The sequence below is a fragment of the Parathielavia appendiculata genome (assembly GCF_033297405.1).
Source record: "Parathielavia appendiculata strain CBS 731.68 unplaced genomic scaffold N657scaffold_5, whole genome shotgun sequence".
NCBI lineage: Eukaryota > Fungi > Ascomycota > Sordariomycetes > Sordariales > Chaetomiaceae > Parathielavia > Parathielavia appendiculata.
Genome location: NW_026944224.1, coordinates 1610213 through 1637907, shown reverse-complemented (window position 1 = coordinate 1637907; position 27695 = coordinate 1610213). Strand labels below are relative to the sequence as shown.

Below are 27695 nucleotides of genomic sequence, written 5' to 3'. Positions count from 1 at the left end.
TCGTGGGCAGGCTGGGGGTTGTACCTTGCATGACTAGATACCCTGACCGGTTGGTCTCTGAAAGGGAAGTAAGCTAAGTATCACCCTTCATTCACTCACTGACTGTGATGTTTGTCACGGTTATAACTCATTTGGGAACACTCATACTGTTCAAGTTCCTTTGGGGCGAATGCTCACTGACACGCAAGGCAGCCAAACAACTCATTGAGCACTGTACAGCAGATCCGCAAGTCTGCAAACACCAGGAGAGATGAGAAGAGTTGAGTTCGCATTGCCACCAAGATAACAGGCCTACTTTCTGTGTGTCGGATAAACAATCCAACCGGCCTTGCACCATGTATGTGATGCCATGGTGGGGTCCTTCAAATCATCTGTTGTCTGACCGTCTGTGGTCCCTCGAGTATCCGGGAAGCACTCCGCAGAAGTGGCCCAATATCGCCGGCGGCCTGGGCCTGTTTGCCCCTATGCCATGATATGAAACATTCAAGGACTGCTGCCAATGCCATCACCATGTCATGCTTGGAACCGGCGGGGGCACTAACGCTCTCCTCTTATAGCACAAGAATGTTTGTGAAACCCTGCGCAGAGGGATAGGGAGAACGGACGGACTTAGAAAGTCCGCTATAAGCACCAATTCTGGGGACCTCCATGATCCTCATCTGTTACCTGTTAATTCTCCCCACCTGTGAGTTGACAATAAGGAGTATTTCTTGGCATGAAAGCTTGGATATCAGGTGCCCTGAACCCCCCAAGCCATCTTCCATCACCTCAAGCCTTCCTGGCCGGTTCGATTTGCCAAGTTGAAATCGACCGCAAGCCGTACCGCCCGCGGACGGATTTGAAGTGTCCGTGAACCACTGAGCCGAGTCCGTTCCGCATCCGGTTCTATTCGTAACGACATGGATGGCTGACCTCGCGGCTCGGGTAGAAAGCCGAACGATCCCGGCTGGAGAGGCCGGTTTGGAGACCTAAATGAGCAACAGGGTCAAATGACGAGTTCTTCCACTCCGAGAGCAGCATCCCCAGTTCACCAAGGGCCTAGAATATACCCCATATACCAGATTTGTTATCCCCCCTGAGATTAATGGATGCTTGCACGGTGACATCAATGCAACACCGGTCCCAAATAGCTTGCCGAAACCTGGGATCCAGGCTTTCCCTCGCGAACACCTTGCAGGTCGCTGAGTTGCCTCTTGTAGCTGTACCCTGCTTTCCGCCGTAATAACCCAAGCCTAACAAGTAAGGTGGGGACGCGATGGACCTCGCGGCCTGCCGAGGAAACGGTGGTTCGAATGATCGGTCGAGTAAAAGCGGATATCGTGTCGTAAGGCGGGTGATCTGCCAGGGCCGAGCCGCTGTGACGATACTTCCCAGCTTCCTGCGAGCGCCAGCATGAAGTGGCGCGTAATGGCACATCCCATGGAAAGCTGGTCAGGCAAAAATGAAGCGCAGGAATGTCTCGCTTCCGTGGCGAGACGGCTGAGCCCCCGAATTCCCACTCACCGCTTCGTCTCCCATCACCAACTCTCCCATTCCCTCCTCCCCACTCTTCCAGCACACAACACCCCAAGCTGGTCCGTAACCCCCAACACCACACAATGCACCACCAACAACACCAAACTCCTCCGCCAGCCCCCGATTCGACGTCCCACCGCACGCTGACTGGTACCTCCCCGCTCCCCTTCTCCAGACCGCCCCGCCAATCCCGAACCCGCCCCCGACCCGGACACATCCTGCCCCGTCCCCTCTCCAGACAACCCCAGCCTCACCCTCCCACCCAGCCCATGCCCCTCTCCATCCCATTCCGAATATAAATCCCCCACCGCCAACCCCACCACAGCAGCCAAGAACGCCCACCCAGCACTATACGGCCAGCAAACCCACGAAAGCGAGAGTATCTTCAGCACAAACAGCACCAGCCTCAATAACCTCGCATTCGCCCTCGCCCAGCCACGGGCACGGTACCAAGTCAACGCAACACCCTGTCTCATCCGTTCCAGACGAGTCGTAGGAGGCGGCATGAGCAGCGGCGTGGTGATTGTGGCGGCCGGGGGGCTGCTGACGGCGGTGGCAGGTCCCAGGTTGGGGCTGCGCTGGGGTGAGCGCGATGGGGAGCGGCGGCGTGGGCTGTGGCTGTGACTGTTCTTGTGGTTGCGGCTGCTGCGGGAGAGGGTCATCGCTTGGGAGCCTGCTGTCGCTGGAGGGCTGATGCGCTTTGTGAGGAGTGTGCTGGTGGATGTCTGCGCCGGGGAGTCGGGGGTGGCACGGCGGAAGGGACCTGGGAGGTCTTCATCTGTTGTGCTGTTGACGCGGGCGTGTTTGGTGGGGTCTGGGGGTTTGCATGTGTGAGTAATGCTGATCTGAGTGTGAGGAAGCGGGTGACAGACCTGGAACAGGGGTGCTTGGCGGCATGGGAGAGTCTAAATTCTGGATTCTGTGTCCAGAGAGGCCTAGAAGCGGGCTGGTGTTTCGGGAGCCTCGTACCATACCATCCAAACTGGATTCGGCTGCCATGAAACCCAGGACTTCGTTAGCGGCGGGCCGTTCTGCGGGATTGACAGCGAGCAGTCTCTTGAGGAGTTGGTAAAGTTTGGGAGGCAGATCCGGCCGCTCTTTCCTCTCGTCCTGGAACCCTTTCCAGTCGGAGATCTCGGCGCGCAACTGATCGATATCCTCCAGCTCTTCGTGGATCATGTTGGCGTTGGCATACGGTAGACGCCCAAAGCACATGAAGTAGAGGATCATGCCGAGGGAAAAGATGTCCGATTTGGTGGTGAAATTGCCGTAGATGCCGCGTGCGTCCTTCCTTAGGACTTCTGGCGCACAATACGAGATGGTGCCTGTCGACCCCGTCGACTTCCGAACGGCATCTCCCGGCTGAACTTCGCCAAAGTCGCTAATCAGGCACTTCAACTGGTTCCCATCGCGATGCAGAAGACAGTTGCTCGGCTTAAGGTCTCGGTGGATATAATTCGCAGCGTGTAGGTAGGCCAAACCAGAGGTCACATCCTTGAAAAGGGAATAGATCTCTTCAGGTGGTAGACGTTTCTGAATCTGGGGCCGCTCAGCCTGGCCCTTGGATCTTCGCCGCATCTGGGCCTTGAGCTCCTCCTTGGTCGCCTCTTTTGGCATGTCGCCGATAATGTAGTGCAGCAGGTCGCCCCCGTTGCAGTACTGCTGAAGTATGAAGGCGCATGCGACGCTGGGGCCAAACCGAGTGAGTTGGACGTCTTCCAACCAGACGTGGCGGTACGAGACGAGGTTGGGGTGTGCTAGGTTGGCAAGCAGCTCCACCTCAACAAGCACCTTCTCCAGCCAGGCGTGATCGTCTCCAACCGGGACGCGCTTGCAGGCAAAGTGCCCCAGGTTGCAGCCGTCAATCTCGTGTCTCACCAGCAGGACGACACCTTTCCCTCCTCTGCCAAGCTCCCTTTCTTCAACGAAGAACGTGTTGAAATAGTGTGGGCTGAAGGCCTCTCGCTTGATGCGTCCACCGCTCTGAGGGGCAGGCGAACTGCTGACAAATTCAGCCCTCGGTATCCTTGCCTCGACTTCATCCTCATCGTGGACCACGGCGGGCAGAGGCTCGGCTAATCGACGGACTGGACTCGGCGGTGGATGGACTGGGGAAGCACTGCCAGAGTTATGACCAGCGCGTAGCATGCGGAAGTAGTTTGGGTCAACGTAAGTGTCGTCATGATGGGATCGTTCGTAGTGTCTGTCAGGGGAAGCTGAGCGCAGGGGCTGGTGGCAGGTCGGACATTCGTTGAGTTGCAGACCCCGGATCTCAAGACGTTGGGAGGAAGGGTCGCGGACGACGATGGCGTTGTAGTGTCGGCTGCGGCAGCAATATGTCAGCAAGACAAGATACACCTTCTATCAACAAGCATCTCCCTTCAGATTTCTGCAGGTGGAAGGTAGGATACAGGCCAGACGACGACGAGGGGTGTACGGCAGCTTGGTCCCGGAGCCCTGGAAGAATGACTTACAGCACAATTTCGCGCCCTTCGCGTGGGTGATATGGGACGAGCGACATTCTGCCTGAATGGCTTCAAGTTGTGTTCGCAATGCCGAAGCTTTCCATTGAATGCTGCTCGCAGGCTGTTTTCGATCGCCTGCTGTATCAATTGTTGGCGGTTGTATTGGCCGACAGACTTGGAGGTGTTCAGGGCTTGGTAAGGTAGTTGGTAGTGGAGGGTTGAAGCGGGCCAAGCCCACTGATACACTGAAACGCACAGACGCCGTCCGATCTTCAATGGGCGCTGACGATTCAACGGCCCCACAGCGGCCTTCCTCGAATACAATGCAACCGCAGCGGACACGACGAGCCTTCAGGACTCGACTTAGGTACAGTAGGTGGCGAACATTCAGTTACACATCGTTGCTCCATTCGAAAAACTGCTACACTCAAAGCTGGCAAAGAACTTTGATTACACGACGAAAACCAAAAAGAAAAAGTTCATTGATCGCCGCTCTTGTGGCGCATTGTCACTCCCGTCTTCAGCGAGGCGGCTGGAGACAACTGACCGGCTTTCGCGTGCACTTGATTAGCACCTCAAGGTATGGGAGCGCGTTTGTCTGTCCTCCAAGTCTCACTGTTTCTGATTATCAAATGATTATATCCGTTTACAAATACAGAATTCAATCGAAATCATTCTTGACCCCAGACTCCGTCGCGATCCTGTGTCTTATCCCTTATTGCATGCGCACAGCCCTCGTCCGCTGGTCTCAGCTCATGATTCTACCTCCTCAGTCTTTTGCAAGTCCCTTCTGCATATCAGCAGGCCGGGGACCTGGATGACCACCATCCGCAGGCTGACTCGCGCTGTTGTTCGCTGTGGCGGAAGTAGCCGCCGATGTGTTCCCTTGACGCGGCGGGCCGGCGCGCGCAGATGACACTGCCGCGGGTGTTGAATTTGGCGTAGCAGTGGGGGCGCTAACCTGAGAAGCCGCCCGAGGGTCTCGAGAATCTCGACCGCAAGAAGATGGGGCGATACTGCCGGAGGGGGTTGCAGGAGTAGCTGTTGCAGGCGTCGATGGCCGAGGATTCATTGTCGCTGGAGTTCTTACCGCGGGTGCGAGATTCCTTGCCGCAGGAGAAGGGGTCTTCGCCGGAGCGGGTGATGTGGGAGCCGCAATTTGCGTTATCGGATTGCCGTGGCTCTCGGGTATCCGGAGTCTGGGACGGACAGGTCGGCGCCCAGTCCGGCTCTGGCCGCTTACGCCAGCCGTCCCCGGCGCAACTCCCGAAGCGGTCTTTGCAGCATCGGCATGCGACGCAGGAATTGGAGTCCGGCTGGCACCGCTACAGCTGCTTTGCTGAGCCTTGGTGGGCTTTCCAGAGCCGGAGGACGGAGAAGAGGTACTAGTCGGCGAAGACGTCTGCGATTCCATATTGGTCAAGTTATGTCTCCACCTCAGCCTGAGGGAACCCAACAACGAGCTTCCATTTCCAGCGCCTTGGCGAGTTTCCCACTTCCCAATGGTCTTGAGAGGAAACTCGAAGTCTACTCAGAAAGGGTCAGTCCGGGCGCGTAACCAGCAGTTTCAGTTTGCGACGGCCAACGTACTGCGCTCAACCATCGCCCTTACAGCCTCAGGGTCAACCTCGATTTCCTTGTTGTCCCACTCAAGCCGTATCCGTGCCCGTGGGATTTGTTCGCCCCTCTCCCGCACAATGGACAATCCAGCATAGCCTCCAAGGACGCGGAGCTCCCACGTTCTTCCTGCCTCACCGTCCTTCTCCTTGTAAAGACCGGGAGGTTTGAGACTCTTAGGCGTATTTGTAAGGTACCCGTATCCCGACAGCAGGCCCACAAAACAGTGAACGAGTTCATGGGCTATCGTCAGGGCACCGTCGACCAGTAAGGCTCGGTAATTCGAAGTGACACGCCGCCGGCTGCGGCTGTCGCCGCCCTGAGAAGAGAAGGCCTTTACTGCTTCCATGCTTGCAATCGGCTGGAATTCCGGGCTTGTATTAGCGCAAAGACGGTATCACAAGTAGGAACCTGAAAAGACTGACCTCGTAATCGAGCTGCATGACTCCGGCCTCCGCGGCCTTCCAATGGAGCATGACGTTCTCGTTGCTCGGCGTACTGCAATTCGATACACACCTCCCCTTTGCAGCCGCCACCCAGTCGTGCCGGCCAAAGGTTCCATAGTATCTGTGCCCAGAGAGCCTCTTTGGAAGAGGAGTTTTGCGATTGATGTTCTCTACCTCAATGGGCGGGAACGAGTGACGAATCGCCTGGAGGAAAAAGTCTACCCATTTCCTCATCTGGCGGATTTGCCCGACTGGGTAGATGATTTGTTTCCATCCTTGACCCAATCTTTCACGCAAGTGGCACCAATGAAAACGAGCGCTCGGACCGAACTTTGGTGCTCCAGGATATCGAGTGCGAGGCTGACCATGCGCGCGATGGCTTCATGATGTTCCTGTTTGAGCGGGTACTCGAGCCTGCGTGACGGGCGAATGTCCATCCTGGGCAGCGTCGTCGGCTGTGCGGGCATTTCGCCCGCGGACTGGTTGACCGTGGATTCATACTCGGGAGGGTGTTGGTAGGGGGGTGGGGGTTCGGGAAAGTAGAGCGCATCGGGGTCGTCAAACCGAGGAGGACGCGCATCGACTATCGGGGCATCTGACGGATGATGGACATCGACGATTAGGGCAAAAGGGTACGCGCTTGGGCCCTGAGGATAGGAGGGCGTGTACCTTGATCTTGTCATGGAATAAGCCTGCGCGTTGATGTCCGAGGAATGGTGTGCGTCAACATTTTGGGCAAAGGGGTACGAAGAGGATGTTGAGGGCCGGGGTCCCTCTGATGGTAGACGAGACTGAGCGGCAGGCCGAAGAGGGTACGTGTTGGTGGTCCCTTGAAAATAAGTTGGAGTGTATCCTGCTGTGGGATGAGGGTACGAGGAGGTTGTCAAGGAACGAGCATAGGGGTCGTAACCCTGCGGCGCATCAGGGGATACAGTCACCACTATGGGCTCTCTGCTGCTGGTGTCCCTCCTGATCTGGCTGAAGCTCCGGTATCCTGCCGGGGAATGATAATCCGAAACTATTGACAGAGCGTCAGGGGATACAGTCACCACCATGGGATTTCTGCCCCTGGGGTCCCCCCTGGTCTGACTGTAGTCCCAGCTCATCTCTCCTGGTGGAGGAAAATGGGTAAACGACTTGTTGGTCACAGCGGCTGAGTGACCTCGGGATCAGAAGTGAACGAGTAAGGTGTACAGAGTGTTGGATGTCAATAGGTAGCGTTGGTTGAACCTTTGCTTCCAACAAGCTTCTGAGGTCTATAACCGAGAAAGGGGAATGGAAATATATGGAGATTCAGCACCAGTACAGTTGTGCTGCTCGTCCAGAAGTCAACACCCAAATCTTCACCTCTTGTTATTTTCAGCACTTCTACTTCATCCATGTTTTCTTTCCTGTCGGTTTTCAGCTGTCCGCGAAACCGTAGATCAAGCGAGGACCTGTGTTTCAAGACCGCACGAACTTCCTCCACATCCGGCGTAGCTGGGACCAGCCAAGCCACAAGAAGAACCAGACACCACAAGATTAACCTGCCTAAAGGGCAGGTATACAACTAGGCGGCAAGAACATGCCGACCTGGTCTTGGCCGGATATCAAATGGCTCCGTAGAAGGCGGCCCTGGCCGCCCCTCCGTGGCTGCCGATGTGGCTTTGCGTTGAGTTTGGCCAACCGCGGACCCCAAGATGGTACGAGTTGTCAACGGTCGACTCGGGCAAAACGACTGGGCCCGGTCGTTCCGCCGAGGACTAGTTGCGCGACGGGCCTGGGCCAGCCCCCGTAGTCACAGCTAATAGTTGCTGCATGTTCGTTGTTGGATGTTGGTAGGGCAGCGTCACGTTGGCGCTTCGCCCGCCAATCGCACACGCCAACACAATTAGGCAGAGAGCATGTTTGCCATGTCCTTTGTTGGTTCCCTCTGGAGTTTCTGATCATCTCGTCTCTTGCGTGCGTTGCGGTGTATCCGTTCGGTTGATGTTTCAGGTACAAGTTCTCTTTCTGTCCTGGACCCAACATTGATTCTCACGACTCGTTTCCACACCTCCCCGCCTCGAACCCTTCGTGTCGCCTTCACGGGTCCTACAAACTGGACAACGGCAGTAATGAGCCGCACAGATGCAATCCTCGACAAGCAGCACCGCGACATCCTCGGGCGTGCAGTCCGGAACGTGCTCGACACACGCCTGGCCCTGGAGACTGTGCCCAGATCGTCGATGGTCTGCCCCTCGCCAGCGTCGCCTTTGATCAGTACCGTTACCGCGTGACTAGGCCTCGACCCGAGTCACCCAGTCTCCGAGCATACGTCGCTATGTCCAGGCGCCGAGGAAGCGGCACGGCAGTTCTTGTCTGGGCTTGCCATTGATACGCTGGAGTTTGATGATGAGCTGCTCCGCTCCTTTCAGTCTGCGGCCCCTCGCCGTCGCAGCTTCGATTGCCGGCTCATCGAGCTCGTGGCCGTGGCTGTTCACAAGTTGGCCGTCATCTTATTCAAACAGGGCCACCGTATCCACGACAAGCAGCCCTGGGAGACGGCCTTTACTATTGATCGAGTGACCTCGTGGCAGTCGGAAGAGGATCGGATGCGTGGATATACACCACCCGGCCCAACGTTGTTCGCGCACTTCTCATACTATGCCAGCGACCAGTATCCTGACGGGGTTGCCGACATGATCGGCTACTGGGCCGAGAACCGGATTCTTGGAGGCGTCATCGTCTTCGACCAACACGAGGCGTGGGACGACGAGCGCTCCGCGGAACCCAACGCATGGATTCACTCGGACCGCGACGGGGTCACCATCAGGCTCTGCCAGCTGCTGGACGAGCAGCAGCGGGACCTAATCGACTTCCTCCTCTCCGAGTCGCCAGCCGATGCTTGCCCCTGTCCACTGTCGCCCTCGGCCAAGAACCTGACGCGTCTGGATCCGATGTTCGCCACCCAGGACGACGTGTTCAGAGACATCTGGGAGCGTGAGCCGCCGAGCCTGTATCCGAGGCGTGGACTGAATGGCGTTGGCGGCTGTGTGCCCAGTCAATTGGATTATCCGAGGGATGACTTGGTGGGGGGTCGTATATCGATCGCAGGCAGCCGAAGCAGTCAGTCAAGCCTGGCCTACTTGTATATCTCAGCGTTGGAGAGATCGATTAGGTCTAGTTAATATCTCTCGTTTTCACTTCTTGGTCTCTATCTAGACTACCTCCGTCACAGCACAGTCTACGCACACAGTTCCTCTCGCCCGCTCCCTCCTTGGTTTTGATCTTTCAAAGATACCTGTGACCTATCGTAGTGTTCTACAACTCTGGTCCTCAACCTCCCGTCATGTAGGGGACACTAAGGAGCGGAATGAGTACCCGGCGATCATCCTGTACAATACTGTACATAAGGTATTGTGCAATAAGACGCGTCCCGCACACTCCGTTCTAGTCCAAGTCACCAAACTGCCCCTTCACGCTCCCTCTCAGCACGTGGCCTTGCCTTTCGATAGTCTACAGACCACTTTTGAGGGTGGTTTGGTGGGTTAGTCTCCGAACGTCAATACCGGCTTCCGTAGTGAGTCCGAAGCATCTCGGACCGGATGCTGTGGGTCGCACTTGCCAATGGTTTTTGGAGAGAGGATTGAACTCATCAATGACGTCCTTCAGCCGCAAGTCGCGGGGAGTCAGCGCTCCCATGGATCGCGGCAAGTGCCAGTCTTTTCATATCCGGCTGGGGATCGACCCGCTGACGATTTGCCTGGCTTGGAAGGACCGGGAGTGGGCAATGATGCTGTGGGCGGTTTGGTCGGAGAGGAGGAAGTCGACAAGTTCCCTCAACCTGACTGTTGAGAAGGCGGCAAATGCGGAAAATCACTTGACGTCTGTCGACATGGATGTATATCGCATCCAGCTGGCATCAAAGAAGTTAGTACCTGGTGTCATTCGTGTTATGAAACAAATATCTGAGGTAATCAAGTGCTCATTGACGGATCCCTCGTTGACTCGGGGTTCCGGCGGTTGTAGCGGACAATACCGCCAAGAATGTGAGCCTCGGCCCAATACCCCACACAGTCAGCTATGCCCTCGGGGTCCTGATCGTAGTCGCGGTACCACGGGTGGCAGAAGAGGATAGTAGGGAAGGTGGCAGGGTAGAAGCGCTGCCTTTCCTCCGAAGGGGCGCCACCTCCCAAGGACGTCATTTTTACGCCGCGTTATGTCCTGCTGGTAAAGCCATACCGCAATCTCGTGGACCGCTCTTGCAACAAGCTTGAAAAGCCCGGTGGAGAAGCCAGAAGACCTCGGCGGAGCAGACTCGAAGTCGCGAAGGAGTTATACCATAGTAGGCCAAACAAACCGTTATCAAGACACCAGACTGCAAGAGGCTTTTCGTAGTTTTGAGAGTTCTTACTCTGGAAGGCATGAGCAACGTGCTGGGATCGAAACCGGAACACAGTTCCTGGGCCTCCTCGGCCACCCCAGGACACAGTTCTTATGTTCAAGCGAGGAGCGGGTGGCCCGCGCAGACATACTCTAAGAAGCGATCTAGGGCGACCTCGGCCAGCGAGAGCCCATCGACGATTTGAGCATACGTCTGCTTGGCAATCTCGCTTGACAATGCATGTTGATGGCGCGGACCATTGTGTCGCGGGCAGGGGTCTTGAGTTCGTGAATCGGCAGTTGCTCAGAACGGGCATCCGGGGGCCCCATTGTTCAATCGAAACTCGAAAGTTGGGCTGCGTTCAAGACGGAATTGCGACGACTCGACCAGGTAGGTAAGTACTTGGTCGTAAGACGTTAGCGGATTCCAGAGATAGAGAAATGGTGAAATGATATCGGGTGCTTTATGTGCGGATGAAGCTGAGTCCGCGAGCTAATGGGAGCGGGTTCTGTAACGTCTGTTAACCCCTACTGACCTGCTAAAGTGATCAAGAGCTGAGACCAGTGGACGAGGGCTGCAGCTCATCTCCATTCTCCAAGCGCTCAGTGAGTTCCATCAAGTAATTCAGGTTTGGAGACTAGACTCTTGCGAGTTCTGCTTGGGTTAAAGGGGAGAATGCAATGGGTTTCTCGGCGATACGCTGCGTATCTGAAGTCTGCAGAGGTTGGAGAGATGCCTGAAATAACTACTTACCTAACAACAGTGAGTGAAGTGAGACAGCCGATTCTGAGCCAGGTGGTGCGAACTTCAAATCCGACACCTCGGGCCACCTGTCACTGGATCTCTCATTGAACAGATTGTAAGAAAATCCGTCATTGCCCTAGGTTCTCTGTAGCTCGAGCGCTGAAGCCTGCGCTTCGAACATTACACATATCAACAACTACCCAACGTGGGTTAGACCAAGCACCGGGGTACTCCACCCTGTGAGCTTTCTCAGCCCAAGTCTGAGATCTGCCTAGTAACTGTAAGGTACCTTACATTGAGAAAGCGGTAATCCGTGCGCTATAACGGGTTCTTTCAAGGTTGTCTGGCAGCCTGGCAGCCTACGGCGAGTGACATTAATTACACATGGTACCATGGCGATGAATCTGCCGTTCACGAGGTTCTACGCGACCCTGAATTGTACGTTGAGTGCGGCGGTTCGATGGTCAAGTCGAGCCTTCGATGGCTTGACTCTTCCATGCCTGTTGGGTATGTGAGACCATTTCGGTTTCAATAGCCCAAGACTGACAATTTCAGCTAGTTAAGTGAGTAAAGAACCAAACTGAACGGAACTCGAAGCCCGAAAGTGTCGGCTGGCAGCCCATAGCCAATCAATAGCGCCCGCTTAATCTCCGCAACCGCCCCCCTGCCGAATCCCAGATGGACGACGGAAGTAGACCCACTGCTGCGCTCCAGCCCCGTGCTCAATCCACAGTCCAGACCCGGCCAGCCTCGACTTCTCATTCTGTTCGCGTCTTGCTTCCCAAGGCCGAATCGACACTGGCACTTTTCACTCTCGTTTCTTTTCATGCCCAGAAGTGTCACTGTCGAGGCGACATGACTTGGCCTAGCTACCACTTTGTCGACCTGTCCGCTGATGAGAAGCAACTCCGCCGCCAGACGCTGGACAGGTATGGGCTGCTGGCCCAGCTCTCGGCTCTGATCCCCGTCGTTGTGATTCTGCTCTACCGGCTAGCCAAGAACGCGGCGAACTGGCGCGGGACCAACGGCGACTATGCTGCTGTCCCCAGCTCGCCCGTCCTCAAGGAGCGGCGCAACAGCAGCGCCGGCAACCCGGGGGCTTGGTCCAGGAGGGCTCAGTGGTGGTTGGGTGAGGATGTGGTTGTGACCGGCAAAGTCTACGGGCAGCGTGATCGTACGTGTCAAGTCAGGGTTCAAGTTGGCTTTGTTGCACAGCATGAGCAACGGTCCCAGACTAACTGTTGGTAGAGTGGCTTGTTGGGATCTTGTGGACCGCCTGGCTTCTGCTGCTCTCCATAATGGAGACTGGGGAGGGTATGTCTCATCTCTGCTTTGTGGTTGTGAGCGGCTGCCTGACTGTACAGACTATCTGCACGTCACGAAACGGCTCGGCCTCGTCGCGATATCCCAGTGGCCGCTCCAGTACCTGCTGGCGCTCAAATCGCTGAACCCCGTGGCGTATCTCCTTCAGTCTTCGCACGAGCAGGTCAACCGCTGGCACCGAGTCTTGGCACGGGTCACCACCATGCTACTCTGCCTCCACGTGGCGCTCTACTTCAACTTCTTCGTCCAGAGGGACCGCCTAGACCGGTTGGGTGACCCGGAGGTTCTCGCAGGAATCATGGCTTTCTTCGGCCTGTGTCTCCTTCTCTCGACTGCCCTGCGTCCCGTCCGTCGGTTCTCGTACCGTCTCTTCTTCATCGTGCACCTCGTCATGGGCATCATCGTACCCGTTCAGATTATCACCCACGCTGGCCCATCCAAGCTTTTCTTGCTCGAAGCCCTAGGTGTCTTGTTACTCGATCTAATTTCCCGCAAGATGGATACTGTCACGGGGAACGCGATGGTGGAATCAATTCCGGGGACGGACCTCGTCAAGATCACAGCCAGCATCCCCCATCCCAAGATCAACCGCTTCCGCGGGCAACCGGGGTCCCACATCTACCTCAGCCTCCCCGCCGCCGCGCGAAAGTCGATGAGTGCCGCTTCCATCTCGCACCTCCTGTTTGAGCTGCTGTTCAACCCCTTCACCGTGGCTGCCGTGGACGACGAGAGCGGAGACCTGACCTTGATTGCGCGCCACTGCGGCGGCCCGATGACGAGGGCCCTGGGACGGCTGGCCAAGCTCGCCAGCAACACCACCAACGCGACCAACGAGGACAAGATACCGCTGTCCTTCGAAGGCCCATACGGCGCGGCGAGTCGCTTCCCTCCGTTTGCCGAATTTGACCGCATCTTGCTCGTTGCCGGTGGCGTCGGCGCGGCTTTCACGCTCCCCCTGTACCGCTCCATCGTCGGCGAAAATCCCGGGGCCAAGGTCCAGATGGTGTGGGCTGTCCGGCGAGCAGGCGACGCGACGTGGGCGGTGACCGGCAAGGATGCCCATCCTCTGTTGAAGGACGACAATATCCACCTATACGTCACGGGGGATACGACTAGCGCCGAAAGGCCGGAGCGTTCCCGGTACACGCCCGCTGCTGAGCGGGTCGACGGCAGTGACGCCGGGGAAGGCCAGGTGGAAATGAGCGCCATGTATAGGGATCGGCGGCGGGGCCGGTACACGTCGCAGCACAACCGGAAGCGGCCGGACCTAAAGAGGATTGTGGACGATCTGTTCAAGCACGGCCAGGAGGAGCGGGTTGCGGTGCTCGTGTGCGGCCCCAGGGAGATGGCCGAGGATGTCAGGGCACATGTCGGCGTCTGGGTGAACAGGGAGCGGTCAGTGTGGTATCACAAGGAGGGCTTTGGATTCTGAACCTGAAGATAATCAAAGCAATGCAGTGCCCTCTTCATAGAAAGGGCAGCCAATTCTTTGGTATCAGTGACAGGTAATCATGCCTTCATATCCTTTTCTCATACATTGTAACGCCAACACAACCACCGCTTGCCAGCTCCGTTGTTCCAAAGGAGCAAAAGAAAAAAAGGTCCCCAGGCGTTGCAACCGCTATCCATACATTCTGCGCCAAGGTGATAGAGGTCGTCCTTCACCGCTGTTCCCGCGCCCATCAATCCGCGCGCTTCTTCACGTCTGCATCCTTGCCCGCCGCCGGCGTAGCGGCTGCACCAACATCGCCGGCATCCTCCTCCTCCTCATCCCACGCGTCAATGGCATTTTCATCCCAATTATCCACCTCTTCCTCCAGCGTCTGTCCTTGACCGCCACCGCCACCGGCATTAGTCTCATTCCCTCCAGAAGAAGACGTAACCACACCCTCCTCACGTTCGCCACCGACCCGACCACCCAACCCAGGACCTTCCCCCAATTCCAAATCCTCTGCCCCATTTACACCACCCCCCTCCCCACCCGTCGTCGGCACAGCGGTGTACTTGCGCAATCTCTTCCGCTCCAGCATCCTCTTGTGATACCACGCGCACAGCCCCAAGCCCGTAAACGAGCCCGCAAGGTTGGCTAGCACATTAAGCAGATCAAAGGCGCGTTGCCCGCTGTCGTGAGAAGGTAGAGGAAGAGGGGGTAGGACGATGGCGCGCAGGAACTCGGACCCGATCCCCAGCCCCGCGGCGCATAGGAGGGTCAGGTGAAGGATCCGTCGGCGGGTGGTGTCGAGGGACCAGTAGAAGGCTACTGTCAGGGTGAAGAGGGTGAGAAAGTGGAGGAGGAGCGGGTTGATCGTTGGGAGGGTTGAGGTCGGGCCGTCGGGGTCGGATGGTTGCGAGTGGGGGGTGAGGAGGGAGGTGTAGCCTGCTAGGAGGAGGAGGGTGGCGAAGGCGCCTGTTTGTGGGTGCGAGACAATGGTTTCTGGTGAGCTTTGACTCGTTTCGATCGGGTGTTTGTTTGTTTGGGGATAGGTAGCATGTGAGAGAGCATGGAACGTACCTGCAAATGGTAGACGTATCCTCATGGCGGGGCTATACTTGTAAGGTGCAGTGTGCGGTAGCTACCTGCGGGTAGGAGGGAGCTCTATCGATGCTGGTATCGAAAAATCGATGGGTTTGTATGCGAATCGATGGATGGCGGCTCTTGTCACGGTTTGTTCGAGGTCATTGTTGTGGATCGACAATGGCAGACTTGGACATAACTTAGATGCGAGAACTGGCCGATGTCTCTATCTTACTTGTGCAGTGATGCAGTGCACCAGTCAGGCTTGCGCAAGCAGTCACATCCCTTCAGAGCTCCAGCCTCACTTCACATGCGCAGCGATCGTGGCGTATCAAAGGACGTTCGTTTGATTGGAGGCTGACGCAGGTGAACCTGGGCCTGCAACTGGGCAGGTGGGGCCTTAACTGAAACCATCCGAAAACATTTGCAGCTCCTAACCCTGGCACATACTCGAGCACTGAATTTCAGAGCTCCATGAAAAGGAGACATACTTCTCGGATTGTAGGCGCGCCTTTGCTGGACAGGGATCGTCAACAGTTGAACTATTTCTTAAATCCATCAAATGCATTGATTTGCATCGCATTATCTGACTTCAAGAGATGCGATGCGATACAGTTCAATTGAGCGATGTGATGCAGGGGCGACCACGAGTTTGTTAAGAGTCAGAAAATATGTGGGGTCGTCACATGATATGGTCCTGTGTCTCATGAAAAACCGTTTGTACTGGACGCTATAGAGACTGATGCGTGACTCAATTATGCCTACCAGGCTCGTCTTGAATTGTTATCTACTCGGGCATAATCTTGGATTCATTGACCCAACATTTTCTGGATGACCTGAGCCACGCTTTGAGTGTCACGTGACTTGCTTGTACCCTCCAAATCATGACTGGTATATAACCCTTTGTGACGGCTTTGAATTCAAATGCACAAAAACAAAAGTCTGATGATTAATGCTCTGTTCGCGACCCAAAATCTAGAAATATAGTTTTAGAACCTAATCAGCTGTACTGTGGGCTATGTGACGAAAAATAGGTTTGGGGAGCAAGTACACCATACTCCGTGCTCCGTCCTGCGGCTCTTTTCGATGGCTCGTAAAAAGAGGCTAACCCCAGGTGGGTCCAGCAGGTCGACTGGACCTGGGCGCCTGCTTCCAATCAACCAGGAGTTGACCTCACGTTGTCGCCCCTAATAAATCGACCATCACCCGAACCATCGAGACACGACCACGACATCGCCGATTGTCCCCAAACTTTGCTCGCCAATTCTCCCGACATCGCTCCTTTTGCCCATGTGACCTTGACGCCCTCGACCGCCCCGGAGCCGGCTGACTACGAGCGCGTTTCCGGCGCATGGCGACCGAGCGACCGCCCTCCGTCTAGCCATTCCGGACTCGGAAAAATGTCCATCACTAACAGCCAGCATGCCTGGCACACGCCGGCCGGGAGCCAGGCCAATGCCGGCCGGAGGCACCATGCTGTTGTGGATGATGGCCCGGCGCGGATACAGACGCCGAGCGACAACCCGTTGATGCCTGAGGCATCCTCCGACCCGGACGAGGACCATCGACGCGCCCACTTCGCGAATTTGTTTCGCCGCGCCGAGGACAGGCTCGCGCTGCTGTTTGGCGACAGGGGCGAATACAACCTCTCCGGCCTGGACGTCCTCAAGCGGCCCCCGACACCCCCCGCACCCCTGCTGCCCCCCGCGACCGACCACACGCCCCCCCAAGAGCCGCCCCGCAAGAGGGCGAAGCGCGTCATCGACGAAGATGACTACGGGGACGACGACGATGAAGAAGAGGAGGAGGATAAGGGCGCTGCCCTGCAGTCCAAACACGCCAGTGACGCCGCCGCCAGGACCCTGCTGTCGCCGTCCAAGTCCGGCAGCTCGCCGGTCAACTCGATCCCGTCGCCCGGAAGACAGCCCGATAAGCCTCGAGACGATGGATCGCAACCACAAGCCAAGTCCTCCGAGGACGCGCGCAAGGAACTGGAGGAGGCGCGCAACGCCACCGAAGAAGCCGCCAAGCGAAGCTTCCACACGCTCTTCTACACCCTGGAGCACGATCGGACAGCCATGCTCGAGCACCAGCAGCTGGAGGAGTCTGAGAAGCAGCTGCAAGCTGAGATGGATAAGACAGGGCAGAACCACGCGGACCAGCCTGGACAGCACCATGGCTCGCTCAGCAGCGCGAACCTCGGCGCCTCGAGCCTCACCCTGAAGCACCTCATCGCCAGGATAGACATGAAGCGTGACCAAGTGCGCGCCTCCGACGCCGAACTGCGATCGCTTATGAACGAGGTCCGCAAGAACCGGAGCAAGTGGGCAAGCGAGGAGAATGTCGGCCAGGAGGAGCTCTACGAGGCACTCGAGAAGGTGCTCAGCGAGCTCAAGGCGCACACTGAGTACTCAACTCCGTTTCTGAACAGGGTGAACAAGAGGGACGCGCCGGACTATTACAACTGTAGGTGACGCTCACACGCTGCGCAGCCTTGAGAAAGCTCCGTCTAACACACTACTTAGTTATAAAACAACCCATGGACCTCGGCACCATGACCAAGAAGCTCAAGAGCCTTCAATACAAGTCAAAAGCCGACTTTGTCTATGACCTCAACCTCATCTGGGACAATTGTCTCAAGTATAACCAGGACATGGGCCACCCGCTCCGCCGCATGGCCAACGGCATGCGCAAGGAAGCCGAGAAGCTCATTCCTCTCATCCCTGACCTCGTCATCCGGCCGAGGGCCGAAGTGGAAGCCGAAGAGCGCCGGAAGCAGAACGGCGGCGAGGACGATGTTGGCGACGACAGCGATGATGAGCCAATAATATCCTCTCGCGGTCGTAAAGCAGGCACAAAAGGCACCAATAAGTCCCGGAAAGCGCCAGCCGATTCAAAACAAGGCAAGGAAGGGACCCCGAACGTGGAGCAGAAACCAGTGCTGCAGCTTAACGGGCTCCTTGCCAAGACACACCGGGAAGGCTCCGAGGTGGACGGCAGCAACGGTTTCGCTACCCCTCCGATTGGCGGCTCCCTAACGCCCAGCGGCGCAAACGGCCAGTCCTGCGTCAGCAATGCTGACGCCATGGACATCGATGGCCCGTCATTAAACGGCATCGCTCTCGGCCAAGCGCTCGGCGAGGCAGCAGAGCAGGCCTACGAGGATGACGCCTACAAAGTATGGAAGCAAGTCACAAAGAAAGACCGGGCTCTGATAGCCAAGGAGCGTTACCAGCTCTTTGCTGGCAACAAGCTGAATACGGAGTTGCCCGCTCTTCTCCGGAGCAAGGCCGGCATGCGCCGCTTCCTCAAGGCCCGAAGGGAAGCTGAGACCCTCGGCATCCTGCCGGCTCCCCACAACGATGTTTCGGCGGGGTCCAAAGATGGAGCCCAGGCTCCCGAGACGCTCGCCGAGGGTATGGAAGACGAGGGGGATCGGGCGGTCCCGTCGTACTACGAGCCCCAGACTATCATCCCGGATATCGACCCAAAGCTCGAGTGGGTCGAGGATAGCGAAGGCCAGGTCATTATACACCACGAGGACATGCTACGGCCTGTACCTCCCGGGCACTTCGTCTCGCCACAGAGCCGCCTCACGGGCAGGATCGACGCCAACATACGGCAAATGCAGGAGACGCGCAAGCTCTGCTCCAAGATTGGCGTGATCAAGCAGATGCAGATCCAGACTCACGTAAGTCTCGGTTAGTCTTGTGATACCTGACCAACAACTGACCTCGACAGGTGTACACTAATCAATTCCCCAAATACAACCCGGAGCCGTTCGTAGAAGCCGACGTCGAGCCGGCGTTTCTCGCCGGGGAAGGGCCCGTCATGGCAGGCGAAACCTGCCGATCGGCCATGCAGCGGTCCGTGGCAAAGATCTTTTACCACGCCGGCTTTGAGGAGCTGCAGCCGTCAGCCCTCGACACTATCACCGACGTCGCCGGCGACTACTTCCAGAAGCTGGTTCGCACCTTCAACGTCTACCGCGAGGCCGAGAAGAAGCCGGCCGCGGGCCGCTGGGCCGAGCGCGGTGCCCGCTTCCAGCCCCGCTTCACGCCCGAGGAGGTCATCCTGCACACGCTCAACGAAAACGGCCACGACGTCGACTCGCTCGAGAGCTACGCCCGCGACGAGGTCGACCGCCTCAGCTCCAAACTCGCGCTGCTGCACGAGCGCATGAAGGCCCACCTCGCTGACCTACTCCGCCCGGCTCTGACGGACGGCGGGGCCGACGGCTCCGGCGCGTTCAATGACGGCAGCGAGCAGTTTGTCGGGGGCGATTTTGCGGAGGAGTTGGGTGAGGACTTTTTCGGGTTCAAGGCTCTGGGTCTCGACAAGGATCTCGGGTTGGAAATGCTCTCGGTCCCGCTGCATTTGCTGCAGAGCCGCGTGAGGAGTCAGTACCAGCTGCAGACGCAGCTGGCGGGCGCCGGTGGGCCCGTCGTGGCGGATCTGTTTGAGCCGCTGCCGCCGCTGGAGCCGGTTACCAAGGAGAACATCCAGGAACAGATTGGGCTGGTCAAGAATTTCTTTTTAGCCAAGCTGCATGCCAATGGCGACCAGCCGCTGGTCGAGGATGAGGACCTGCCGGTCAAGCAGCGCCGCGCGAGGCCGAGATTGGGCGCCACGGGGAAGATTGTTAGCCCCCAGAAGAGGAGCCCCAGGGAGCAGATTGCCCTGGCCAAGAAGAAGAAGAAGTTGGATCTGAGTGGCAACGCGCAGGTTACGGATGGGGCCGCTGCTGCTGTGAATGGGAATGTGAATGCGAATGGGAAGGGGGGCGGGAGTGTCTCGCCTGATAAGAGGAAGCAGTTGCAGTTGCAGCAGCAGCAGCAGGTTGGGTTGAGGGGCGGTCCGGTGCTTCCTCCTCCCACATCTCATCCTGGTGTGTCGGAAGGGATTGGGAATGGGAGTGATGGCGGGCTGGCTTTGCCGGGGTTGGAGAAGGGAGGGGGGGATGATGGGGCTAGTCAGATGACGGATAAGGAGGAGGTTGCGACGGGCATGATGAGTCCCGAGAGTTTGGAGCAGAGGTGAGAACCGGCTTTTGTGTTCTTTGCCTCTGGGTGGCATGATCAGGATGGAAGATGATAGAAGGCTTTTTTTGTATTTTCGCTTCGAACTTGTTCTTCGTTCCCCCTTTTGAGTCGTGGAAGGCAGGTATGGCTGGGTGGCTCTGGTTGTTGTGGCTGTGTCCTGCCTGAGGGATATGAGTGGTTCGGTGGTCTGGGTTTGGGACAGGAATGGATACTAGTCTTTTGCAGGTGCGGATTGTTGTTCTTTGATTACTACCTTACTTTCTCATCTTTGGTAGTGAAGGGGTACTTCTTTTCGAGTCTATTGTACCCAGGACACACACTGCAGTCAACCACAGCTGTAGGTCTTTGCATATACGCCCTTTTGCTAATCCTTCATTGCTGCTTTCATTCTGTGTTGTCTTGTTTTTGGGTTCGCAAAAGTGAGCCGTACATAGTACCTACTTAGTAGCTTACATCCCCCGATACCAATGGGTGAGGAGTCGGGTGGCGGTCTGAAGTGGGACGGGATGCTGACAGGCCATGGAGTTGGAAATAGATCCGTCCTTGACTGATGAGGGTGGATGATTAACTATGTCAGGTAGCGAGGGCTTCAATGTTTAGAGATTCGGACTTCATTTGATTCCTGGCGGGTTCCTTGATTATCCCTCCCACCTTGTCTCCTCGTCACTTCTCCGCTTGACCGAACCCGAGTCTCCCTTTCCTACCTATGCTATGAAGTACAATGACAGCCAAAGCTAAACAACACCTTGCTGATACGCTTTTCGACCCGAGTCTCCAGACCCTACGCGCTTCATCATCTCCTATTTGACCTCACCATCACCACCAGACTCGCGATATGCAGATGTGAACACAAAACGTCAGGGAGGCGATGGTCACATGGAGGCACGATGAATATCCCCAGGGCGAACTCACTCAACGTCGTGGCCAGATTTGAACAAGGTGAACACAACCGTCCTGCGTTGCATCAATGGTATCTCATCACATCGAGTTCCCTGCTAAATCGGGCTTTCCTAGTCCCAACCCAGAGCATAACCGTCAATCATACCCATCATTACCTGAACAGCCCACACCATATAGTCGCCATCAACCTTAGAACGTGTGGCGGAACCCAGGCTCGTAGGTATCGTCCTGTTGCCGTGTGTCAGCACAAGTCCAACCTGGAACCTTCGAAACTACCCTAACGGCAAACGAGTGTCCAAACTTACTGCATCACACTCCAACTCCCTCTCGCCCCGGTCCGCCTTCCCGTTGAGGCGGCGAAACTCGAGGCTGAGCACGCCGACAATGATCATAGTCAACAAGGTCGTCGCGATGCAAGCTGCCCAGAAGTTGTCAGTCAGTCATGTCATGCCTGTAAAAGGTGTGCAAAGAATTCAAAGCGAGTTCCAAATCGGCACATACCATACAGGCCCGGCTGATAGTGAGGGGCGTCCTCGCTCCTAAACACCAAGCTACCAGCAATGCCGCCAATACCGCCAAACGACACAAAGGTGGCGCTGCAGAAGGCGCGCTTCCACTGGCCGCGGATGTTGTTGGCCTGGTACGACATGGCGGCGGGCACGTTGGCGTTGGCGCCGGCCGTGACGAGGAAGACGCCAAAGTAGCGGACGGCGGCGTTGGTATGCCAGCCCATGATGGGCAGGCCGATGATGCACAGCAGGTTGTTGAAGATGATGACGGGCCCGCGCAGGCGGTACTTGTCGCCGGCCCAGCCCGTAAACCACATGATAATGCCGGCGAAGGCGTAGGGCGGCGCGACGAGGCACTGAGCCGCGCCGACGCTGAAGCCCATGTTGAGCTGCAGGATGATGGGCATGAAGTAGGCGAGCGCGTACGTCACGGTCGTCGTGTTGAAGAAGATCATGGCGTACGCCCACGCCTTCCAGTCCTTGCCCGCGCGGAGATACTTGACCAGGGAGAATTTCTGCGGCTTGGCGTCACCGCGGTCGGCGTCGACACGAGCACAGATCCTGAATGAGTCTGTCAGTATAAGGCAACCGGGTAGATAAGACTAAGACGACGACTTTGTTGCTGGAGACTTACCACTCGCGCTCCCTCACGCCCAGGAAGCTCCAGTTCTTGCGCCTCGCGTCGGGGAAGTCAACGAGCAGCCAGTAGCCGGCAATACCGAGGAGCATGGTGATGATGCCCTCAATGATGAAGATCCAGCGCCAGCCGTTGAGCCCCGCGATGCCAGCCATTTGCATGATCTTGACGAGTCAGCCCTCTCTGCTTCACCCAAACCGCCAGGGATACTCACCCCGTAGGCCAAGATGCCAGCAAAGGCAGACGCGACGCAGCCGACCAGGTAAAAGACCGAGTTCCGTTTTCCGACCTCGTCTATCCAGCGTCAGTCACCCACTTCCCCTTCTACCCCTTGAAAGAGACGTCCTTACATCTCGTGTACCAGGTGCTCAGCAAGTAAACGCAGCTGGGAAAGAAGCCTGTCCTCTGTCAGCTTCAAGTTTGTAGCCTTCCAACGGCTGGAAAGGGGTCAGGTCACGGTCAGGCAACGCACCAGCCTCGAGGAAACCAAGCAACACTCTCATCCCCGCCATCTCCTCCCACGTCTTGACAAACCCCATGCCCACCATGACGGCGCCCCAGAGCAGCGTGATGATGGCCAAATGGATGCGCGGCCCAATCTTCCGCACAATAACCGTCGACGGCGGCTGGAAGATAATGTAGGTGACGAAAAATACGAGCGAGATGATACTCTATCCCACCCGGCAACAAACACCCAAGCCACATGTCAGCAAACCATATCCACAACACAGCCAAATCTCCAAGCCACAGGATCTCCGTTTAAGGCTTGGGGGGTGGGCGAGAACCGAAAGAAAAAAAAAAAAGAAAACTCACATATCGATTACCAATCAACTTTAAGTCCACGCCCATGCCGGCAATGTTGGCGGCGCCGAGGTTTGTCCGGTCCATCAGGCTGACGCAGTACATAGCGCCGACGGTGAGCACGAGACGGCGGTCGATCTGGCGCTTGATGCGCTTCTGTTCCTCGGGCGAGAAGCCAAAGTCGTCGGCCGAGATGGGCCCGCCGCCGCCGGCCTTGCCATGGTCCGAGTCGGCCCCCTCGACGTTCTCGAGGGTGACTTTTTCGTGCGAGTGCGTCGATGTCATCTTGGGTGGTGTATCGGTTGGTGTCGGGTTGGCTCGGTCTGGATCGTGGTTGTACGGGGGGCCTTAAGGAGGCGGGGATAAGGGGGGAGAGAACAAGAGAGCGGGCTTGTTCTTCTTGTGCGGCGGGATCCCGTCTGGGGAAGGGGAGGGGAGGGAAGGAAGAGGATAGGCGGTTAAAGAGCAAGAACAGACAGAGAGTAGAAGGAAAGGGGGCAGAGATGGAGGGCAGAGGCAATGGATATAAATGTATTTATCCTACGTCACTTGACTAAGGCAAGGTTAGCCAAGGCAACCCGTCAATCTGATCTGGGGAAACGAAACCATCCATCTCAACTCGCTGCTTGGTGTACCCATCCGTTTTCCCCAGACTGCTCCCTGTTACCCCAACCTGTCAACTGAGGAGCCCAAACGTCGACGGTCGTCCAATCGCAAATTCTCGAGCAGGGTCTTTCCTCCCCTCTCCCGCGAACCCTCCCAGCCTCAGAGGCCAAGAACACCCAAGACGAGCCCATCCCGGTAGTACCCACGCAACCACCAAACCATTTCCTTAACTTGTCGTTCCGCTGGAAGTGATACACAGTTCAAGTTTTTGGAAAAGACCCCAGTTCTGGGCCCAGAGCCAGCCAAGGTTTCCCCGCATCTGGGGGTGGATTGTCTTGAGCCAGTCTATCGACGAGCTGGGGCATGCTGTCCGACGAGTCCAATCGAGAGCACCGTTCGATGGAGTGAGGATGGTGCAGGTCTGGACAATTTGCCGTATCCGGGTGCAGAGGCCGTTGCTAGGCAGGGAAAAGGCCCATGTCGTCGCACGTGGGGAAGGAGGTGTGGAAGGGGAAATCGTGGTCGAAGATACGACTTGGCGTCCTGAAGTTGACAGGGGGTCTGGTCCGTTGCTAGCGCGAAAACTGCCGCCGTCTTGCTCCGCAACGCTGAAGCGGGGAAATTGTGCGGAGGCGGGGGGGCGGGGGAAAGGTGGATTCTGTGGAGAGAGACACGAACTGCAGATCATCTCTTCTCTCCGCGTCTGGGGTCGTGTTAGGACCCTAACTAGAAACCCAACAAACACGGTATTTTGAGACTTCATCCTTCCGTCGAGCAAAGAGGGCGTTTTTGAAGCCGAGACGCCGAGTTCTGGTATTGCTTGCGATTGGCTCTCGATCAACAAGGGTTGAGAGGCTCTTTGGAGCGCGGGAATGCACCTCAAATGCCTGCAGCTGAGACGACGCTGGGCATGTCGTCTGTGGCATAATGCCTACTCTCTCATTCGACAACCATGCATCGGTGGATCGTCCCAAGGCACCCTAAGCCACTTGGCGTCGTAAAGGATGGTTCGCTTTCGGGCCCACTGTCGACCAGAACCTCGGTACACTTTGTCGCTTGGACGATTGATTCCACGACCCTTTCGACTGGCGTGCTGCAGCCGGCGTACACTGTTGAAACGAGCCTCAGCAGAACCCAGAATGTCGGAAGAAGCTCCGGGCGGGAAAGAGAGCTTGCAATCCTGAGAGATCATGGATGTCATCGGAGAAAAGTAAGACATGGAGAAATAACCCAGGGGGAAGGAAGGGGACAGACATGGTAGAGGTCACGCGGTCACTTGAGCGCACCACCGCCAAAATCCATCAACGTTTCAACACATCTCGTTGTATTTTACTCTCTAGGGAGCCGCTTGCAATCTGCTTGACGCTGGCTTAACAGCCGAGGCTCAGCTACATCCAGCTAGAATATGCGGAAAGACCCGCTACCATCTGCACGTCGCCCGGAAGTCAGCAAGGGAAGCCCTAAACCTATCTTGGCGGTTGGGAAGGCCCTGACAAACAGGCTCGACACTAAAGCCTGACCGGCACGGTAGGGGATGACGGTGACATGGAGGAATTCCGGCGTATCGGGACCGTCACAGTGGGAACTGCAACCCGGGTGAAGAAGCGATCGAGACGCGCATTGATGAGCCAGCCCCCTTGGCGGAGGACGCCGCCCCTCGATCAGCCTCGGCAGTGGAATCGACCTCGGCTGGAGGATGGCCTGGATCCGCCTTGGCGCTGGCTCGATAGTGTCCTGTGGGTTGCCAGTATCGATCGATCTGAGCTTGCGGATCCTCCGCTTGTTGGCTGCAAGACTTGACATCTCGATCCTTCAGGGCTTCGACTTCATCGAGCTCAAACCATGAAGGTGCCCCGGATTCAGCTTTGATGTTGCCTTGGGCCTGCCGACCTTGGGAAATGGTGGTGTCCAAGCCAGAACCTTGGATCTGGACCCCCTTCGGCGGCAAGGTAATCGTCTTGATCGCGCCACGCCTTACACGGAGTGCCGCCACCGGCGTCTGAGGCTGGGAGGGGTTATCGTCGTTATCATCGTCACCATCGGTGCTCTCATCATCGCTTCCCACGTCGAAAACATCATCTGCAGGAGCTTCATCCAAGTGAGACTCGTTCGATCGACTGGGCCGTACCTCGGGGGATGCGGCGGAATATGCCTCGGGGCCTTCCTAAACGTTGCGCTCAATAAAGGCTTTTTGACGGCTCAGTTTTCTCTGGATTGATGCCGTTCGGTTTCGCTGAGCGCCCAGCTCGGCTACTGCGTTGTCCAAATCGGCCTCTATCCGCTTGGCTCTTTTTTTCGTCTTCCAGGTGCTGATAACGCCGCCCAATGATGCTGCCAAAGCCACAATTCCAAACATACTTACCAGTAAGATTGTTGTGCTATCCCAGCCTGTGCTGGTCTCGCCCCCCTGAGAACTCGTTCCTGCAGTTTTGAGGGCTAGTGCTGCCATTGGAGACGAATCGCTTGGTATCTGTGGATGATGATCGATAGAGGGGGCTGGTTCAGCTTCTCGAGTTGGGAAGATGAGTGGCCATTCAGAAGGTCTAGACCTCCCTTCTCCTTATACACGCCTGATGGAGGGTGAATAACAAGAGAATACGATTGTCTCCTACCCCTTTATCTGGTGACGCTGTTGGAGCTGTGCCGAAGCAACAGGTACGTTCTCTGTTGGGTTCCGAACAAAGGCGGTGCAGCCCAGAACAGTCGTCTGTACCTCTGAGCCTGGCGAGTGAACAGTTCAGTGAGCTGCAATGTCAGAACTAGAATTACGACATTCCAGAGAAGACGAGCAGTTGCTAATGGTGGCTGCCTGATGTGGCTCGGCTGAGTACGGTAAACTTGACTCCGCGGCCTGTTCGACAGCCCCCGTCTCGGGATTCAGCCTGAGCCCGGACTCCATGCCTCCAAAGCGTGAACGTCTCTCCTCAGCCTGCTTCCCTGTGCTCAATTTCCATGGAGTCGTTAATAGAGCCAATCATGACTGGAAAGTCGATCAGTAGCTCCAACCATTGGACTCCGCCTGATCTCTGTAAGAACCGCTTGAGCCCTGCGTAACACGGGCAATAATCGGAACCAAAATATAAACATGAAAGTAAAGCAGAAATAATAGAAAATGAAAAATGAGACAGAAAGCGAAAAAAAGGAGAAGAAGACTCAGGCCACTGAAGGACTGGATTGCAGCGGTGGGACTTCGGGGACTTTCCACGCCGAAAGTCGCGAGTTCGGAAAGAAGTTAGGTAAGTAAATGAAAGCTAGCCAACTCAATCACTAAGCTATCTCAAACGTAGATTTCGTGGCAAAGAGGCAAGTGCTACTCTCAAATCACTCCTCGTGTCAACAACTTGAATCAAATTGTGAGCAGGTGTGGGCGGAGATTGTAGCTAGTAGGGTTTCTGGACTGTTTCCCATGACCTCGAAGCATGATTTGGTACCCAAGACCTTATTCGGTTGCATCCTCTAGGGCCCAGCAGCAACTCGAAAAAAGAAATAAAAAAAAAAATCGTTATACCCGTCCCTCCATCCCAGCTCGAAAGTAACAATCCAAACCTGTTTTTTCTATGTTAGCGTGGCACATGGCGGGCCTTAGTCGGCGAATGGCGAAGGAAAAGGCATCCGGATTGCAAGGCGGAAGGCAAGAAACGTAGAAAATGGGAAGACAAAAAGGAGGGTATAGAGGGGAATGAAAGGAAGAAGGATTAAGGAGAAGGAAGCAAAAGGGAGAAAAAGAAACGAAAGAAAAAGAACATGATAACGTTACAGAGAAGGAAGAAGGAAGGTGAATACCAGACAGTTTCCGTCTTGTTCTCTCTGCGTTCCGCGCCAAGTTATCAAACAACGAGGGTCAGATCGTATGTTCTTGACCAGAACGCCATTTAGGCCATCTCAGCATTCGATGTCATCACAATATGCCTCGCCGTTCCCGGCATACGAGCCTTCCGCAAACGGCGACTAAAATGGCCGAAGTCGGTTAGTCTGGCAGTTGCACCAAACTCAACGCCTGCCGGATATGGAACTGTCGCGTTCGCTTGACTCTCTTCTCGATGCATTCAAGGCATATTCAAAGCGGTGGCGCATCATCCTTTCACACCCCCACCGAGAAGGGGGGTGAGCCAGCAACGAGAGGGATCACCAAGGCGCTTGGAAAAGCTCAAAACAAGAGTCTACGGATAGTGGCAGGAGCCTTCAAGTCCACACCCACTCGGAACCTTGAAACGGAGACATGGGTGCCGC

At 56.3% G+C, this 27695-nt stretch overlaps 9 protein-coding genes and 1 pseudogene across 10 annotated transcripts; 3 read left to right on the top strand and 7 right to left on the bottom strand.

Annotated features, from left to right (window-relative positions):
• Window positions 1-885: 885 nt before the first annotated feature.
• N657DRAFT_633693 (kinase-like protein) lies at window positions 886-4036 on the bottom strand (the record flags this gene model as incomplete). Its single annotated transcript, XM_062791227.1, has 6 exons — window positions 886-1038; window positions 1142-1427; window positions 1885-2329; window positions 2388-2427; window positions 2485-3838; window positions 3990-4036. 6 exons carry the CDS (start codon window positions 4034-4036, stop codon window positions 886-888), a joined length of 2325 nt encoding a protein of 774 aa, XP_062648433.1.
• A 449-nt stretch (window positions 4037-4485) lies between these two features.
• Window positions 4486-6726, bottom strand: N657DRAFT_690151 (uncharacterized protein; the record flags this gene model as incomplete). Its single annotated transcript, XM_062797032.1, has 5 exons — window positions 4486-5256; window positions 5310-5507; window positions 5571-5958; window positions 6023-6294; window positions 6375-6726. 5 exons carry the CDS (start codon window positions 6724-6726, stop codon window positions 4937-4939), a joined length of 1530 nt encoding a protein of 509 aa, XP_062648432.1. The 3' UTR covers window positions 4486-4936.
• Window positions 6727-8160: 1434 nt separating this feature from the next.
• Window positions 8161-9427, top strand: N657DRAFT_715616 (annotated as a pseudogene; the record flags this gene model as incomplete). Its single annotated transcript is given in 2 exon segments — window positions 8161-8289; window positions 8306-9427. Coding segments are annotated over 2 exon segments (1016 nt in total), but the record flags the coding sequence as incomplete, so codon positions are not given.
• Window positions 9428-9539: 112 nt separating this feature from the next.
• On the bottom strand, window positions 9540-10548 carry N657DRAFT_401092 (uncharacterized protein). The gene is made up of 3 exons (XM_062787192.1): window positions 10365-10548; window positions 9630-9920; window positions 9540-9557 (listed from the first exon to the last, which is right to left on the bottom strand). The coding sequence occupies exons 1-2, from the start codon at window positions 10428-10430 to the stop codon at window positions 9660-9662; spliced, it is 327 nt and encodes a 108-aa protein (XP_062648431.1). The 5' UTR covers window positions 10431-10548; the 3' UTR covers window positions 9540-9557; window positions 9630-9659.
• Window positions 10549-11987: 1439 nt separating this feature from the next.
• N657DRAFT_655836 (uncharacterized protein) lies at window positions 11988-13887 on the top strand (the record flags this gene model as incomplete). The annotated part of the gene is made up of 3 exons (XM_062794635.1): window positions 11988-12306; window positions 12381-12446; window positions 12497-13887. 3 exons carry the CDS (start codon window positions 11988-11990, stop codon window positions 13885-13887), a joined length of 1776 nt encoding a protein of 591 aa, XP_062648430.1.
• N657DRAFT_663640 (uncharacterized protein) lies at window positions 13862-15156 on the bottom strand. The gene is made up of 2 exons (XM_062795201.1): window positions 14968-15156; window positions 13862-14862 (listed from the first exon to the last, which is right to left on the bottom strand). The coding sequence occupies exons 1-2, from the start codon at window positions 14990-14992 to the stop codon at window positions 14138-14140; spliced, it is 750 nt and encodes a 249-aa protein (XP_062648429.1). The 5' UTR covers window positions 14993-15156; the 3' UTR covers window positions 13862-14137.
• Window positions 15157-16370: 1214 nt separating this feature from the next.
• Window positions 16371-20130, top strand: N657DRAFT_595738 (uncharacterized protein; the record flags this gene model as incomplete). The annotated part of the gene is made up of 3 exons (XM_062789985.1): window positions 16371-17436; window positions 17496-18661; window positions 18712-20130. The coding sequence occupies 3 exons, from the start codon at window positions 16371-16373 to the stop codon at window positions 20008-20010; spliced, it is 3531 nt and encodes a 1176-aa protein (XP_062648428.1). The 3' UTR covers window positions 20011-20130.
• Window positions 20131-21101: 971 nt separating this feature from the next.
• On the bottom strand, window positions 21102-23144 carry N657DRAFT_571586 (general substrate transporter; the record flags this gene model as incomplete). Its single annotated transcript, XM_062788816.1, has 8 exons — window positions 21102-21140; window positions 21218-21330; window positions 21414-21982; window positions 22056-22222; window positions 22273-22352; window positions 22409-22456; window positions 22531-22729; window positions 22872-23144. 8 exons carry the CDS (start codon window positions 23142-23144, stop codon window positions 21102-21104), a joined length of 1488 nt encoding a protein of 495 aa, XP_062648427.1.
• A 307-nt stretch (window positions 23145-23451) lies between these two features.
• On the bottom strand, window positions 23452-24322 carry N657DRAFT_400729 (uncharacterized protein). The gene has a single exon (XM_062787190.1). The coding sequence runs from the start codon at window positions 24226-24228 to the stop codon at window positions 23692-23694; it is 537 nt and encodes a 178-aa protein (XP_062648426.1). The 5' UTR covers window positions 24229-24322; the 3' UTR covers window positions 23452-23691.
• A 716-nt stretch (window positions 24323-25038) lies between these two features.
• N657DRAFT_633688 (uncharacterized protein) lies at window positions 25039-25914 on the bottom strand (the record flags this gene model as incomplete). The annotated part of the gene is made up of 2 exons (XM_062791226.1): window positions 25039-25629; window positions 25828-25914. The coding sequence occupies 2 exons, from the start codon at window positions 25912-25914 to the stop codon at window positions 25039-25041; spliced, it is 678 nt and encodes a 225-aa protein (XP_062648425.1).
• Between the last annotated feature and the right edge of the window lie 1781 nt (window positions 25915-27695).